General features: G+C 39.6%; 1 protein-coding gene across 5 annotated transcripts in view; it reads right to left on the bottom strand.

Moving 5' to 3' along the window:
* diaph2 (diaphanous-related formin 2) overlaps nt 1-17,595 on the bottom strand; it is a 421,882-nt gene that overhangs the window by 182,283 nt on the left and 222,004 nt on the right. For all 5 annotated transcript variants that reach the window (XM_084549618.1, XM_084549616.1, XM_084549619.1 and 2 more), the window contains 3 exons: nt 15,248-15,349; nt 12,333-12,572; nt 7,141-7,270 (listed from right to left, as the gene is read on the bottom strand). In XM_084549618.1, coding sequence (XP_084405744.1) covers nt 7,141-7,270; nt 12,333-12,572; nt 15,248-15,349 — 472 coding nt within the window. The remainder of the gene's footprint in view (nt 1-7,140; nt 7,271-12,332; nt 12,573-15,247; nt 15,350-17,595) is intronic.

The raw sequence follows: 17,595 nt of genomic DNA, 5'->3' as shown, positions 1-17,595 counted from the left end.
AAAATGACTGATAAAGCAGTGTTTACATGTTCTAAACTAAACTGAATACATTCTAAACGTAAGCTCCTTTGAAAAAAACTTATCCAGTGGAGCTTTATTATTATAAGGTCAAAACTTCTGCCCCAAATGTCTGAATCGTATGTAGTCTCACTGATTTCAAAGAATTCAAATATTTTAACTTTTGCATTTTTAAATTTAGAGAGAAACACAGTAAATTACATTTTATCACATTTGGTAAAACTGTATAATGTTTTATATAAAAGTATCATCACAACAATGTGTCTTCTATTTTTTAAAATATTTTTCTGTTGTTTCAGGATATAAAAAAAAATCGTGTAGCTTCAAGTCACCTTCAAGGGAACGCTGTGTTTCTACCAGTTTGGCCTGCCTGGATTAGGTCTGCTTCTTCCTTGCAGGGCTTCTTAATCTCAATCAGATTGTACAGACAGCATCAGCGAGCCAAAATCTTCAATATCTCTCCACAGACTTTCAAAGGGGTTTAAGTCCAGGCTTTGTCTGGAACTCGTAAGTACATAGAGACATAGCCACTCCACTGTTGTCTTAGGTGTGCACTCTAGGTCAATGTACTGCTGGTAGGTGAATCACTATAAGGGTCTGAAGTTATGTCCCCTCTGGGAGGTTTTTGTCCAGTTCGGAATTTCCATTGTTACGACAAGCCTCTCTGCTGCTGGAGGCTTCCTAATGTCATGATCCTGTGGATGCTTTACCAAAGCTAGGTAATGAACACTGTCTGGGCTCTTGTTTGTAAAACTGTGGTTGATACCACACAAACTACTGTACACGTACGACACGAGATGAATAATACCATTCCTCTATATTTACCTACTTACAATTTCCCATTTGATAAATTACAATAAAGTTGAAATGCTGCACATCCGTGAGCTCCATACCACACCCTATTAACTCCCATGATGAAAAGGCAAATGAAATTCCCATCGAGAATATTAATATGCACTTAAGTCAGATTGTCATTCAATTACTTCTAAGCTAGTACGAAAAAGTTTGACTACAAATCTAAGAAGGGAAACTTAACTGACCGTGAAATAGATTATTATTTTTATTTTTTTTCAGAGATGGCTAAGTTCATATTGTTGTTAGTCGTAGTTATAAAGGTATGCCCACTATGAGAAAATCTGTCAAGTGGATGCATAACATGGCAGTAGTGAAAGGTGGTAATGCAGAGAGTCAACCTCCCACTAAGATTAAAAAGAAGTGGAAAGATATCAACATTAATAGCAAGAAGCTTGTTCCTGTGCAATGGCGAATCAGACGAATGCCACCTAATCAGAAGTCTTCTTACCCACAAAGCAGAAAAACCTGGCAATGGATGAAGGCACTAAACCAGGTAAATGGGTCATTGCTTTCTTGTGTACACAGCAGTACTTTTGTGTCACTGCAGCCATATTTAGATGTTTTGTTTGAATTGTGTTCATCCTTCCTCAAGCCTCTGCAGATGACTTCAGTCAGACACCATCCTCACTCTGGACTGGCATGAGGGAATATCTTCTGAAATCTATGAGTCCATGCAACCACACTGAATCCAAAAGACAAGCGATCATTTCTGTGTCCCACCCGATCCAGAAAGGCATTTTGGCGACGTAATACAAAGCCAAGTACTGTTAGGGGTTTAAATGGGAAATGGGCACTGCTTTATTATGGTGCAGAGCCTTGAAATTAATGTCGATAATAGATATATTCACAGCGGTATTAATATCCTCAGAGTTCAGCTTCTTCTTCTTTTTTTTTTTCCTACGCTCATTCTCCATTTTCCCTCTCACAGGCTCCAAAGTACTTTGCCCTTGGCTATGCCTTATACTAAATAGATTTATGAGAACATTTGTGTCATATTTCCTCTTTTCCCGGATTGTCAAGACAGATTGTCAGTGCACCACTGATTGAGTGGAATCACCACACAGACTTAGTTCCCATTGTCAGGCCCCACATATTCATCTCTGGGGGGAATTTAACAAGGCAAATTGGCCAATGACACTTCTCTCAAGGCTTTGCCATACTATTAAGATGAGGTCAGGGGTATGAAAATAGTAGACTCTATGCCTACATTTCAAATTGTTATAGCCTTAATATCCAATAGTACTTTCATAAATGAATGCACATTCTGAACATACAGTAGGCTACATACATACATACATTCACTATTGACAACAATTAAATGTTATATCACAGTAGAAGAATAAAAATATGCCACCCGTTACTGAATACCACTGTTTTTTTTCCTTCTAGTACATATTCAGCAGCTGTGTCTATAATTATAGACACAGCTGCTGACATGTCACATAGTTACACAAAATTTAAATACCAAAACCTGCACTTTCTACACTACACGCAAGTGTCAAGGACTACTGTGAAACAAAGGGGAACCTGCAGCACAAACATGCACACAAAGTGACGGCAAGATTTAGCTTCTGACGCAGGCTGTTTGTGTCTATAGAAGTGTATGCAGAGTCTTTAACATGGGTAACTCATTTGACAAATGCAGCAGAGATATGAGCACCAGGAGTGACTTAATGAAAGCAAATGTTTACAAGTTGCCCATGTGATTTACAAGCCAAAGTTAAAGGTTACTAGTCAGTCTTCTTAGGAAACTTGTTATCACCGTTGCACAACATATTCCAAACACTAGCATAATATATTTCACACTTATTACTGAGCATCTAATTAAACAGATGGTATGACGGTGTGAAGGACAATTCTCCACCGCCTCCCATGTGATCGAGATATTAATACATGACTTATGCACCTTATAGTCGCACATTTTGTGTTCTCATTCAATCTCTTGTTTTAACTACTCATAAGTGTATTGTTTATTTATTTTTTCTTACCTTATTCTATTCAAATTTTAGTCACCTGCTATTTGAACAGTTAAGATTTTTTGCAATTTAAGTTCAGTGCTGCTGTAATTATATCTTAAGCATGTGACAAAAAAAAAATAAAAACAACCCCCAAAAACATAAAACCTGTTTTGTGACCTCTTAGTAGGAGTATGGACAAACAATCCTAGCGTGATGTTTTTTAAAAAGGTAAATTGGATGAAGATGACGAAAACAAACAGAAAGTCGAGGTGAAGTGGAATACATGCCAATCTGGAAATGTCACGAGATTGTCATTGTTTGACAGATCAATCAATCTATGGTACAGTTGAAGATGGAGCATACTGTAACAATCAAACACAGTAAAGAGCTATCAAAATGTAAAGGAATTTGAAGTGGGTGTCATCTGGGCTGCGTCAAACATGTTTGTTAGCCAGAAGCGATGTTTAACTGGAGCTTGTTTATGGTAAATTAATAATTAATTAAATAATGTAATGGATCAGGGCCGTAAGGTACATGGGTAATATAAAAAGTCTAAAGTCTAAACTGGCCATGCTTAGGAGCCAAACCATCTGTTGCAGCAAGATGGTTCTTTATGACTGCTGCAGAATAAACTTGGGTCTGATTAGACACTTCACTGATGGTACTGCATGATGGGACCACTAATTGTGACCAAATATCAGAAATACAGCTCCAAACCCGCAAACAGCCTCCACCATGCTTCACTGTAACCTTCAGACATGTCATGCTCATCTACCCTGAGGCTAACAAACTTCCATTTGCTAGAAACAAATATTTCCACATAGGTAGGTAATGGCATCAGTGTAATGGCTTTTTTTGGCTGCAAATCTTCCATAAAGACCCATTCCAACTAGACTTTTTCAGACTATATGTGGATATAGCAAGATCTCACTGGGTTCTGTCATTTCTGAGCTGATGGAGCTGCTGGACATCTTCCAATTCTGAAGGGAAGTCAGCTTGATGTGTCCTTTGTCTGGTGCACTTTTCATGGCCGACCACTGCGTTTCCAGTACTTTGGCTTGCCCGTTTCTTTGTGCCTCTGCTGAGGAGCTTGGACAGCCCATCAGGAAACACTTGTCTGCCACGAGATTTCTGCCAGTGAGAGACCTTGCTGATGCAAAATGATCACCTTGTGACTTGTTGTTATACTCGCTCTTGTCATAGATTTTTAGTTGAACCTGTCACTTCTTCAGCAACCTCATCTAACCTCATCTTACTAAAGCTGTCGCTCAGTGTCGGTTTATGATTTTGTTTCAACCTTCGTACCGTGTTCTGGTTCAACAGAACATGTTTTCTGTAAATGTTTAACTAAGCACTGGGCTATGCATCTGACTTTTATGTGGAACATTTCTGCGCAGTAGAAAGTGCCTGAACCTCTTTGAGCTACCAAGACCTCCTTCTAATCCTTTGCCCTGCAAAGTGATTCATCAGTAGGGTCCAGGATGACATGATGACACAAGAGGCTACCAATCCACTGCCATTAAGAGGTGACAACAGATTCAATTTGCAGAGGGATGTTTCAGATCACAGTGCTGATGTCTTATAAATTGCCAATCTATGGGCCTACCATGCTTTATTCAGGTTCAAACATGAATACCTGCAGCACTATAGTATTGTATACTGCATCGTGACTTCTTACATGTTTATTAAACTACTACTACAGTTTTTTTTAATAAATATTTTTTGGAATTTCCATTTCTTAACAATAACAAAACTGGTTCCATTGATGTGAAGACTAAAGTCGATACAGAACTCTGTGTCAAGGTTAAGAATATACTGATACTGTATCCCACCACAAGCTCTAGTCCCATAAAACCTGTTTTGAATCCTGAAACAGTGTAGTGTCTCTTCGGCTGATCTTCACTGTCTGAAAAGAAGTGCCTCTGTAGATGTCTTAAAAAATACTGTCAAGATCGTGTCTTTGTCAGTTCTTTAGGTTTCACAAGTATTTCTAATCAATGCTTCAGGAAAAAATAACAATAATAACAATAATAATGATAATAAAAGACCAACTACATTTGTGATGAATACATTCTTTTTTCTGGAGAATAAATTTGCTGAATGTAGAAGAGTTTATAAAATCACATTATGCGACACTGAAAATGAAGTAAAGGAACACCGCTTTGCTTGTCTGTTCACTTGTTTTTAAAGCCTCGTCATCACTTGGATGCAAGAACAATCTGAACCGCTTAAAGCTTAATGGATACCAAAATAGTATGCATCTTTTATTAATAGTTCATAAATAATTTTATGTATGAAATGTATGTTCACACTTGATTAAAATCATGTGTCCACAGTGCAACACGGTCAGACCCCTTGACTGGGTTCTATCTTGCACATTTGCAGATTGCTTCCAGTGCCTCCTTACATGATCATGTGAATTTTAATTAAAAGTGACCTTCATACGGTAAGCTTTGATAATAGGTGAATCTTAAGACGGGGGGGGGGGGGGGGGTTCTCTTGGGGGAACAGCTACATGTGCTGGTCTTAGTTATTGTTACCCTAAAGCCTCCATTATAACACTCTTTCAGCTCCGCTAACAGGCTAGTCTTTGAGCACAGGGATTCCTTATAATAGAAGTGAATCGGTTATTGGGTAACTATTGCTTTGTCAGGAATAATGTATAATTCTAAGAAGGCTAATTATTAAAGTAAATGCCATTGTGCCCCTTGCTATATGATGCTGCAGGTGTGCAATAAACTCAGAGCAGAGATTCCAACAGACAACTGGAAGCAATGACCATGTTCGGACTCTGTCTTAAATACAGTGAAGTTGTATATTTCTATTACATTTGAATCTGTAATGGTAGAGTGATAACTGAATGACACAAAACTCAAAATCAGTAGAGCTGGCAGTCCTGTAATGTGGCCCACAACAGATTTGTGGTCACACTGCCAACATAATGTGCCCATATGCAGCCAAGATCTCCCCCTAATCTTAGTGCGTACCCAAGGCATATTAGGTGCGCTTACACCTGCACCCAAAGATGCATGTTTATGTCAGGCATGAACAGAGCCATAGACAGTGTGGTGTGTTAACTCAGACGAATACCAATAAAAACTGTATTCATTATCACTAAAGGACAATAGACATGAAAATGGCATTGCGAATGGTGCAATTAACAATAAGCAATTGCTCTTTCTTAAATATTTATAGGCCCACTAAAAGTAACAAGAATTTTGAATTACTTTGGCTGAAGGATATGGATATGCACAATTTTGGTAAAATTCAGGTGAAAACTGCAGGATTCAGACAATAGAAAGGTGTTTTTTTTTTAAGATAAACTTTGCACTGGAGGGTGTCAAGCAGCCAATCAAGTCAGGGAAAATTACGGTTTCCAAGGGAAATTATCCTGGCCTGATTGCACTTATCAATGAGGTATATTAGCTGTACAGCTTCCAGCCATTGTAGATGGCCATTTGATTACATTTGAATCCTCTACATCACTGTCAGCGTCTGTTTAAATCAGTCCCACCCCCACAGGCCTCTGACAACCTGCAAGCTGAAATCACTTGCTCGGCTGACAACTTAGAACACATGCAGCCATGTCAGTACCTTTGGTGCTTCAACATGTAAACAGGAAATCCCCTGCTACAGTATTCCACTAAAGAATCTAGCTGAAATGCATGTGATGGTCAGTGAAAATATGTTGTGTAAGTATGGTGTGCACAGAGTAAACATATTCTTTTTTTTTGTAATTATTTGTTGCATTCCTACTCCTTAAATTGTTCCTGGGGGGTTGTGAAAGAGGCAGTTATTTACTGGTTTCAGTCAATTAACTGTAATCTTCTTGAATAATTCATTTCCACAAAATGACAAACTTGATAAAATTCAAAATGTGTGCATATAGACATCTTAATATACATGGCACATGAAGACTATTCAGTCCACTTGCACAATGGCTTGCAATCTCAGTCAAGTGCATAATTAGTTGAATTAGATTAAATAACCAATTACAAGACTAACAAAGTAAATAAGCCTGCAGGGATTCCACCAAATACTTAAAGTGGAATTAGTTTATTGACAGGCCGAATGACAGCCTGGTCAGACAAACAACTCTATTCCTGTCACAAAGAGAGATTTATTCTGTCGCAGAGGGACAGAATAAATAAGTAGGGGGTTAAAAAGGTATAATAAAAAAAAAATGTTATAAGTCAGTGCTAGAAATTGCACTTCCCTTAGATACATCTTCTGGTGAATATGGAAGCATTCCCCAGACAATATTAGCACATCTGGACTGGTCTGAAGACATAAAGACGGAGAGACATACCTTTGCTGGCGTTATCCACATGCTCCAGTTCATCCGGAAACCTCAAAATCTCTGAGTGAGCCTCTTCACACTTCTCAGCCAGGAAATGAAGAAGTGTTGTATGCTGACTGATGGATTTAGTGTCTCGGAGCTAGGAAGAAAAAACACACATATCAGATTTTCTTCTCATGAGTTTAATTGCTATTTGGATTACGGCTCAGAAAGGAGTGATATGATAGTCTAAATTCCTTCAAACTTTATTATGATTATGTACCTGAGGGGAGACATCTACAGTATACAGAAAATGTAATATCCACAACAAGGAACAACTCAACAAAGATGAAAAACAGCACAAGGTGTTGACCCGGCCTCCAGATCAAGTATCTGTGGGATGGTCCACAGAAGCCCCTCCCCTCAACCCATAGGACCCAAAGGCCCCCCACTAACAACATTCTGTTGCCAGACACCACAGGACACCCTCAGAAAGTCATTGTCCATTCTCTGATGAGTCACAACTGTTTTGGAGGCACAAGGGAGACCTACACAATATTAGGAAGGTGGTCATAATGTTATTCCTGATCAGTGTAGTTGATGTGATTAAGTTAAAGTCAGGCCAAAAAGTGTCCAGTAAGCCCAATAAGACTTCTCTGGGGGCTGATATTATACAGTCAACAGAAGAAATTAATTGCCTAGCTGGAAGTAACGTCCAAATTCTTAGGAACTCCATGTGACACATTATACAATGCATGAGAAGGAGATAAAAGAAATTAGACCTAACAAACATCCACAGCCAATTACTGATTGCTAAACAAAAACAGATAAACACACACATACAGTGAAATGAGAATAAAGCAGGAAAGTTTGAATAAAAGTACTATACTGTATTTGCCAGGTATGTGTGTGTGTTCATAAACTAGAGCTGGGATTCTTCACATCAGTGCACAGAAACATGTCCCATATTCATTCCCCACCGTGATTGCCATGCTGTTCGAACGGCATGCTGGGAAAGCTAATTAGCACAACCCACCTCTGTGTACTCATACTGATAATATCCGCGCAGTAAACAGCCTGCAGTTGGACATGCCCACACATGTACCACACATGTGTGTGCTTGGCTTGCGCACACACATTTAGCTAACGGTGAACAGAAATAATTACAGAGGCACACGCAGAACTCAAACACACACACAAGCTTTCATTAGATGGGGATCAATCATGTTTTCACGTTGGGTAACCACAATTTAATTTCATGGATTTTAAATTTTTATTTGTTTATTGTTATAACCCAAACTGTCATTACTGCTTGGTAAAAGTGCATCTCCAGCAAACTGATTCCATCTGCTAACTATGATTAGTAAAATGTAATAAAGAGTGCGGGAGGTAAAAAAAAAAAAAAAAAAAAAAATCATTTCATTTGTGACTGTTAACAAACAGTAAATTTACTGTCAATCATTTTAAATGTGGCACAGTGGCAGAATATACTGAATACTTTATCTCCAAATTGTAGAACAATTGTCCACAGCCTTACTGCAGAAAAATGTGCTAATGATTTGGAGTGCAATGTTTAACCTGAACTCATCTCATGCCCATACTGGGTAGGAGGATGCGCACACTGGGGTTTCATTAAGTGTAGTAGGTGCAAATGGAGAGGCCATGTGGTTTTAGGTAATAGGACAGCCATTACAATTATCTGATGAAAACTGGAAGCATATTAGCACTGTTATGTGCATATTACTGACATAATAAGACTGGACAAGTCTACTGAGCATGCAAAGGCACTGATTCATAAACAGACCACTCTAAGTGCTCACTTTTAATGAAAACCTGCGAAGCAAAATAAGAGGATAACGATTTCAATTTTAAACAAATTTGAAAAAAATAAACTACAACCGTATCCTTTATTTTGAAACACAATATAAAGGATACAGAATATCATGTATAACAAACACTTTGTGTGTTAAAGGGGCAATTTGTAACAGCATTAAAAAAAAGTTTTACGGAAGTTAACCAGCCATGGTATCCAGCTAGCACCTGCCAAAGAAGCTTCATTATATATACTTTGCACAATGAGTAAATGTAACGTCCATTCTGCCCTCAGTCCAACATGAAGAAGTAGCGATGCATAGAGCCTATTTTTCTTTTGCACAGTTGGATTCTAACCTCTTGTCAATCATGTTGAAGGACAGGTAGTCAATGAGTGAAGCAGCGAATGCAACCAAGCTCTTGGCAAGCCATGCCAGGATAGACGGGAGAGTCAGTGGGCAGGGGTCTATTTTTGGTATCCCAGAAACAACAGCGATCCCATGAGGAGAAAAGCACTCAACAGTTTTTTTTTTTCCTTTTTAAAATTTTCTCCTTAATGATATATTTTAAGATGATTGAGTCACTTGGGATGGACAGGAGATTTACGCAGGTACGAAAAACATTAATTACAAGGAGTCTTGCATATATGGCAATGGCGTATCTTAGTGTTGTTGGTAGTGGTAAGACATCCTGCTGAAGGTATGTGTAAGGGCAGATGGAATCCGTACGAAGCCCAAGGTGCTGATGTTACATCAGGAATTTCAGTGAACGCAGCTTTGAGAACAGCGCCAGGGGCTGTTGAGCATCTGGGACCAGGATGCAGAGAGCTTGTCTATGTCAAAGTCCAGAGCCATTTTAATCTTACTGCACCCCTTGTCCTGGACATTTTGAAGTTTGTGGTAAAAGTAAAAAAAAATAAGTAGCTTCTTACAGTGTCTCCTACCTCATTATTGTTTAATGGGGCAACTGGATGGAGTGTGTATAAATGTTACTACTTCAAATAAATCTGTTCATTTGAAATAGATGGAAGGACAATGCTTCATTACTGTGACTGAGGCTGGAAATAAATAAATTTAACAATAATTAACTAATAAGACAAGAAGTGGCGATGGGAATATGGAACCCTCACACTAACAGAAGGATTGTCGGCTCTTGATTGCTCAATTTATCTTCTGCAGATGGAGCTGCAGCGAAGGACAAATGCACTGTATAGTTGTTCATCAAATCGCATATTATACTGATTCAGAAGGAAGGCAGAAGAAGCATAAATGGAGCAATTATATGTAAGGCCACTGCTGAGAATAAGTTCTGTGAATACAAGAAACATTGTCATGTGAGCTCACCTCGGGCCCAGAACAATGCATGCGCTATGGACTTCAAGTATAATGACGCTTGTAATTTCCAAGAGTAATTTCAGCAGTGGGAAGGAATATCGTTTGTAAGCTGGACACAAGGTCACACTATTGTCAGGTAGATGTATATGTATAGATAGGACACGTCAGAAGGGGAGAGAGACGAGAAGGACAAATAGACCACCATGATTATAGGTGTTAATGCGTAGTTTGCATGGTTTAACTGTAACTGACTGTTGAAAACAGTTGAAAACTTCCCCACCATGTCATGCTCTCAAATATTTTTCACACTCGACTGGAGTATGAACTCCGCATTTCACTCATGTCCTTGTAAAGCCAGAGCAGAAGAATATATGTGACCGGGCTGTCTCCCAGGAGATTTGTGTGTCCTTGACAGGACAAGGGGTTGTAGTGGAGGGCTCAAGGTGGAAGGCGAAGGTGGGTCAGCCTGTACCCTTCCCCTCGCTGCTCAATCCCATCATCAGCCTCCTCCCCAGTGAGGCCATTAGGTACCCTAGACCTGCCACCCAGGGGGCCATTTACTTGATTGACTAAAGTGAGAAAGCAGAGTTTTTTTCTTGTCCATCAATAATGGCCCAATCAGCCCCCTGAGGTGTTACCAGGCTCTACACTGACACTCCACACTGATTCAGTCAGCCTGCCGGAATACCAAAGGTTCACTACATTCACCATAGTAAAAGCCCTTTCTACATAAGCAACCAGCTAGATTACTGGCTTCAAATGTGCAAGGGAGTCGGCGGCTTTTGGAAACCACACGTACAGTAGCTCTCCCATATAGAAAAATCCTAGAGTGAGTGGTTTTTTCCACACCATGACTTATTCATTTGGCATGATCATTCAGGACAGTGCTTTTTGTCTTCCATGACAGCTGAGGCACTGTTAAAGAGTAGCCGAGAGAGAGAAATCAGGCCCGAGCAGGAGAGAAATGCAGTTTTTAACAAAGGCTGTTTAAAAGATTTGGGTTATTTTTGGTTGTTTAACTGCCAACCACAGGAAGCACAGGGGGGAGGCCTTTGCTTCAGCACCCCCACAAGGTCTCAAAGCATCCCCAATAAATATTCTAATTTAGTTTCGTTATCAGTTAAGCACAATGTTGCACACTATTATCTGCAGTATGCTACACACAGTGCTTATGATATATGCACAACAAAGTGACTGGTGGGTTTAATTCTTTTTTTTTTTTTTTTAAGTGTTGTGCATGCTGGGATGTTTCAGAACAGTTTTTCTGTAGATGTTCATTTTTTCATACAGTCAAAATATTGAAGTGATGTGAATGTAATTTCTACAGCTTGAATCTAACTCATTCATAGAAACCGGTTAAAAATAGTTTATTAATCTATCTAAACGTTCACATTTGCATTATTACAGAAAATCAAATGCCAGGTTTTTGTGCCTGTGTATCATTATAAATAGGTATTAAACTTCAGTTAATGAATGTGTCAGAATGAAAACCAGCACCATTTAGAAGCACAAGCAGAAAAGTCATACCATATTACATTAATTTCTGTAACTTTTTTGCTGTAACTTCCTCCCTTTAAAGCTTCCTATCTCTTGTGGTATCATTTTAAAATCAAACCCTGTTCGCGTTTGAACATGAAAAATGATGGCTTCGTCGTCCATGGGACTGTCAGCTTTGTTGTGCTTTGTATGTACTTTGTTGTGTGTGGCTGCCAGTCTTCTCTTTCACACTTTTGCATACTGTGATTTTACCTGGCAATGAACACAGACGCTGCCTTTACTGGTAATTCCACACCTCCTTTGGTTTACTGAAGCGTGTTTATTTGATTGCTGCCTAATCACATGTTTGATAAAAACAGAGTTGTCTGTATGGACTATAATTTTTCTAAATCAATGTTTTTATTTGGAAATATGCACTGCAGTCACATTAGTTTTTAGTGAGTTAGATATGTGCAATCTTAAATCCAATCAGCACGTTGTGAATCACCTTTCATTTCAATGTTAGCTTACATTCCACATGACATTCCACAACGTGGTCTACATCTGTTGACATCTGTGTGCTGTAGCAGTGTGTGTTACCTTGCAGAGGAAGCTGACGTTGAAACCAAATGTCTGGGCGTTCCTCGAGCCAGCATTCATGTAATTGCCAACAAGCAACACGAACTCCAGGAGCCTACAAAAGCCTTCACTCTTCTTCACCTCTTCACAGGCGAATGTCACATTCATGATGTCTGGCCGGATGTTGTTCACCTGCTCCTCAAACGTCAGCTTGAACAGAATGCCGTTGAGCCTTGGCCGTAGGAGTTTCACTGAACTCATCTGAAGGTGTAAACAAAAAAAGAAGGAATGTGAGTTTACAAAAACAGTAATCTGTTGGGGCCTTGACTCTCTGACACTTTGATGGTCGGATGTTGGCCAGTGTCAGGTTCTCAGTGAGCGGCTGTGGCCGTAGCTGTTGCAGCGTTTCCTGCGGCACTGGTACTAGTAGGACCCCTGTTGGTGGTCAACATCAGCTAACCCATTGGTGAGACATACGCATCGCTCAGAATGGTTGTTCAGCTTTGCAAACTAATGTAAAAGAAGAAAAGATGAAACTGAGCGAAAATATGAAGGTTCTTCTTGTTTTGAATGTAAACATCTTTTTCACAATGACAAAGACATCTCTAATGAAACAATCTGTAGAAGAGACCACTCCTGCAAAATGGTTTGTAGCTCTTCCTAGCTTCTTAGCTAGCCCTAGCTCTTTCAGTTTCATCTTTTTGAATGGCAAATACGGACTACTGCCACTTGCTGGTATGGAGAGTTACTTCAAATGTGCTAGTTTGTCACTGGCTGTAGTCTTTGCGTTGTGTTCTGCTGTAACAGTTTGGCCCAGACAAAGGTGATGTGAGGCGATGCCACAGCTGGTAGTTCTTCTATGTTGGTATGGGATGCTGGGGTTTTATAATTTATTTGTAATTATTTTGTGCAGTTGACTTGGACTTTTTTGCCAAGTTACTTCCCTTGGTTTACCATAGTGAGACCAATCCAACATGGCCACCCGCAAACGTTAAGGATAAACATTCTCCAAATAAATTTTGTCAAACAAGTATAATGTGCCACCACGCACGATAATATAAGCCTGTTATTTGTGTGGTGAAACATAAGAATGATTACAGGAAATTATTTATTACTATTTAGTGAGTTGGAAAATAAATCTTATAAAGTTAAGCCATATTGATATCCGTCATGTTGAATCTCCAGTGTAATGTCTGTCACGACTAATAAACTGAAAATCAACTACCCTCTTTAGCAAATGGGATTTACCCATTTCCTGTGTCCCTTCTGACTTTCATATGGATAAAGGAATCTCCCATTAAACAGATTTGTCATGAATAATATAACAGTCCCAATCAATACAAGTGGGCTTGAGAGGGGAATCAGTGAAGAAATGAAAAGGAAGAAAAATAAGCTATGAAATTGTATGAAAATCTGAGAGAATTAAAACAAATAAGATGCGTGGCAATAAACATGCACGCACAGGGCTGGGCGCATACTCTCACACAAACACCCCTCCCCTCTCTCTGTCTTGAATTGATTTGTATACAATAAGTAGAAATCGCATTGAGAGCGAGAACGTTGGTGACAGCTCTGGCAGAGAAAAGCTTGAACACAGCTTATTTCCCAGGGGAACTAAAAACCTCTGCAATGATGAGCGACTTCATCAGCGGGGAGGTATGTGATCACAACATTGGTGAGATCGCGAGGGAATCAGCCACCCCCTGCTTCATTACATCTTCTAAAAGACATAGGTAAAAAAGCCTTCAGCGAGTAAAGAGTACCGTGATGGAGCACGTCTGCAACCCTCAGGTCTAAGCGAACATGTCTTTTGTAAATCCGTATCATGTACCTCTGTGATCTTGTAGTAAAGTTAACTTTAAAGATAACACTTCCCTTTACAGTTGCCTAAAGTGCTGGGTATTCACTTGGTAAATGGATGGCAAGAGCAGTTAATTAAAAAGTAATTGCAGCTGTAACTAAGTGGAAAGGTCAGAGCAGCTTAATGATGTACTCCCCCTCTTCTACACCAGATTTACAGTACGAGTATTTAACCTTGCCTTTTCGATCATTCTCAATAGCAGGTGTTATCCCAGTAAGAGCAGGGACCAGTGTGAAAAGGTAAAAGTGCAAAGTCAAATTAAAGGCTGACCATGAACACAAGACAGGCTGCTTTATAAAAACAGGATGATGATGCATAAAAAAACATTTCTTTTCGTTATCAAGCTTAAAAAGCATGAAGCATATTAATTAACCTTATATAAACAGCATAGAAAAAAAATATTACAAGTTGGGCCTGAAACTGTTATATATTCTATTTTAAAACTAGTTCTTTTGAGAAGTGATAATAAAATGTGAAAGTTATGATCCGAGCGTGCAATATGTTACTGAGGGCACTACCCTATCGCAGCAAAAGACAGAACTTTGGTATGTTCATGGTAAACTGATTGGAGGATTGGGACACATCGCCAAGCGGGTTGACTACAGCTGCATACTTTATAACAAACTGGATTCATAGCCTAAGGGTACGATTTTATCGCGAGACAACATTGACAGTCGATGTCAAAATATGACATTCGCTGAATCCTAATACAAAATGAGTGAACTGTTCTTAAATCACGTCAGGCAAGTTTTTTTTTTTAACCACAGCCTCTGTCATTTAGACGTTTGGTTAATACATTTTGACTGAATTTTTAAATCAAATATGCCCTTTGTGCTTTACATTTAACATTACTGAAAGGGATGCATCACCCTAAATTTCAAATATCATTCCTGGTCCAAGCTCTACCGCTGTTCAAACCAAGCAGTTCTCCCTTAAAGCGAGTGAGTGGAGAAAAAAAATAAAATGAAATTCTCAACTGTGCAGCCTTGCGAGAACTGGACTATAACAAACTGGGAGCATGGCCGTGTTGTATACTATGAGGGGAATCCAGTAGGCAGCAGGAAATTATACTCACCACAATGCCAAACTGCTCTGACTCCACGAGCTCTTCATATTCAGCCTTTAGTTCCGCCAGCGAACTCAGCTCTTTCTGCTCCGGCAGGTTCTTTATCAGGTTCTACAAATGAAAGAACACACACAAACACAGACACATGCACACACAGAGGGAGCTACTGTTAATGCAAATCTCATTTTCTGTCCACGTCAGAATAAAAATCACCTCACGCGCCAAGATGACTGCTTGTCTTACACAGAGGAGAGGGAGGAGAAAATAGCCTACATGAGCAAAGAGTGAGTGTCTTGATATTAAAGTCTTAAACTATGAATGAACTTGTGTCCACGGATGCACTTTTCCAGTACTCACATGCAATGCTCGTCATACATTCGTAAATGAACACAGATCACAACATAATGCCGGTGCTTCACTGTCAAAGCAAACGTTCTCATCATATATATTTATCTTTATTAGACCAGATTACACTCAGAGTGCACACAGGTCTACTAATGGTCTGGCAGAAAAGTTACTAGATAAGGTCACATAATCACGGCTCACTGCTGGTTCCTTACTGAGAGAGTAGTTGAGCCTTAGCCAATTACTGGACATGTCAGGGACCTTCAGATAACCGACCTTCTACTGCATAATCCACGTCAGCTTGCAATTGTCTACAAAATACATGCAACACATTTGCCATTAATTTGCTACTATCTAATAAATTGCCTTGGCAGGGAGCGGGGAAAAAAAAAAACATGTTGCTGATGGCGGTGAGGTTGAAGATTAAGATGGAGATGAGGAAGATAACGGCAGGGGCTGCATTTTCTGTAAATGTTAATTGTTTGTGTGAAGGTCAGCCAAGTTAATAAAATTGACCACAGTGACTTTTCCCCTTCTTTTCCTCAGAGGATAAGAAGAGGAAGAGGTGCCCTTTTCCAGGTCCTCACAAAGCTTCCCTCCTCATTAGCTCCCTAAATTTATTCAGCGGGAGCAGACTGGCGCAGGATCACGTGGCCAGATGGGAACCTAGACAGGGAAAACAAGGGAAAACAGACACTACTACCGGGCCACAGGCCTGGCTGGCCATGCTACAGACCTCAACAGCCATCACAGACAACACGGCCAGAGTCTACTGCCCACTAATGATGACATCTCTGTCTTTCCCTCGGGGAATTCAGCAATATAAAAAGTAAGCCATAATGCGAGCCATGCAGTCCTTTTTGGGATGGAGCCATTAAATCAAATGTTGCTTGCTTTTGCCAAAGTCCCAATTAGAGTCTGCAGCAAGCAACGATGCCTTAATAATGAATGCTTTTGGTCATATCAGCAGAAGCTGAAAGAATTGTTGATGATATATTAAAAATAACATTTGTGTAATTGGAATTGTAAGGCTCATATTGAAGTTGAATGATGACTGGGTACATGTTCTACCCCCTTATGAACAATACATGCACTGTATACAGCCATATGTAGCTAGTTTTTCACTTACACACCTTGATTACTGTTTCAAACATGAGAAAGACAAACAAAGATGGCTGCTGCCATCAAGGACTGTCATTGCTATGGGATGGGGGTGCCTGGTCTGGTCTAGGTGGGTCCTACATGTCTAAGTAACATCCACATGAATGCCAGGTCCAAACGTTTCCCAGCAGAGCACTGGATTGTCACAAGATGGTCAATGTTATTTACTTTTCCTGTCAGTGGTTTTAATGTTGTGGCTGATCGGTGTATGATACCGTTCAAATGTTGATGTTTGAAGGAAACCTGGTCTTGGACATTTAAATATCAGACAAAGACTTCAGAACTACAAATGAGCTGAAATCAATTGTTAGCAGCAACAAAGAGAGCACGATACAGCACAATACACCGATCAGCCACAACATTATAGCCCATGTCCATTCTCTGATGAGTCAGAACTGTTTTGGAGGCACAAGGGAGACCTACAAAATATTAGGAAGGTGGTCATAATGTTATGCCATATCTGTGTATGTCATATTCACATTAGCGGACTGGATTAGTAACAAGTTCTCTGACAATGTATTGCTGGCACTGAATGAAACAACATCAATACAGTACCAAATTATTCTTCTGTCGCTAATACTGCGGCAAATCCGATTATTTAGACCGTTCTCTTGCAAACTCTGGAAAAAAAATAAGGGAGAGGTTTTCCCTCTAAAACAGTATGACTTTAAAAACCCCTCTCCAGTTGAGTCTGCTTTGACCAACTACAGAAATAAAGGCAACGTGACCTTGAGAGTCTTTGTTGGCGTATTCTACGTCATTTCTAATATTGTAGTTTTTTTCCCAAAGAGAAGCTGCTCTATTATAGAAGAGAAGGCCTTTGTAATTACATTAGAACGGGGTTAAATGTT

This window comes from Chelon labrosus (assembly GCF_963514085.1).
Source record: "Chelon labrosus genome assembly, chromosome: 8".
In the NCBI taxonomy this organism is placed as follows: domain Eukaryota; kingdom Metazoa; phylum Chordata; class Actinopteri; order Mugiliformes; family Mugilidae; genus Chelon; species Chelon labrosus.
This window is presented reverse-complemented; position numbering and strand designations above follow the sequence as displayed.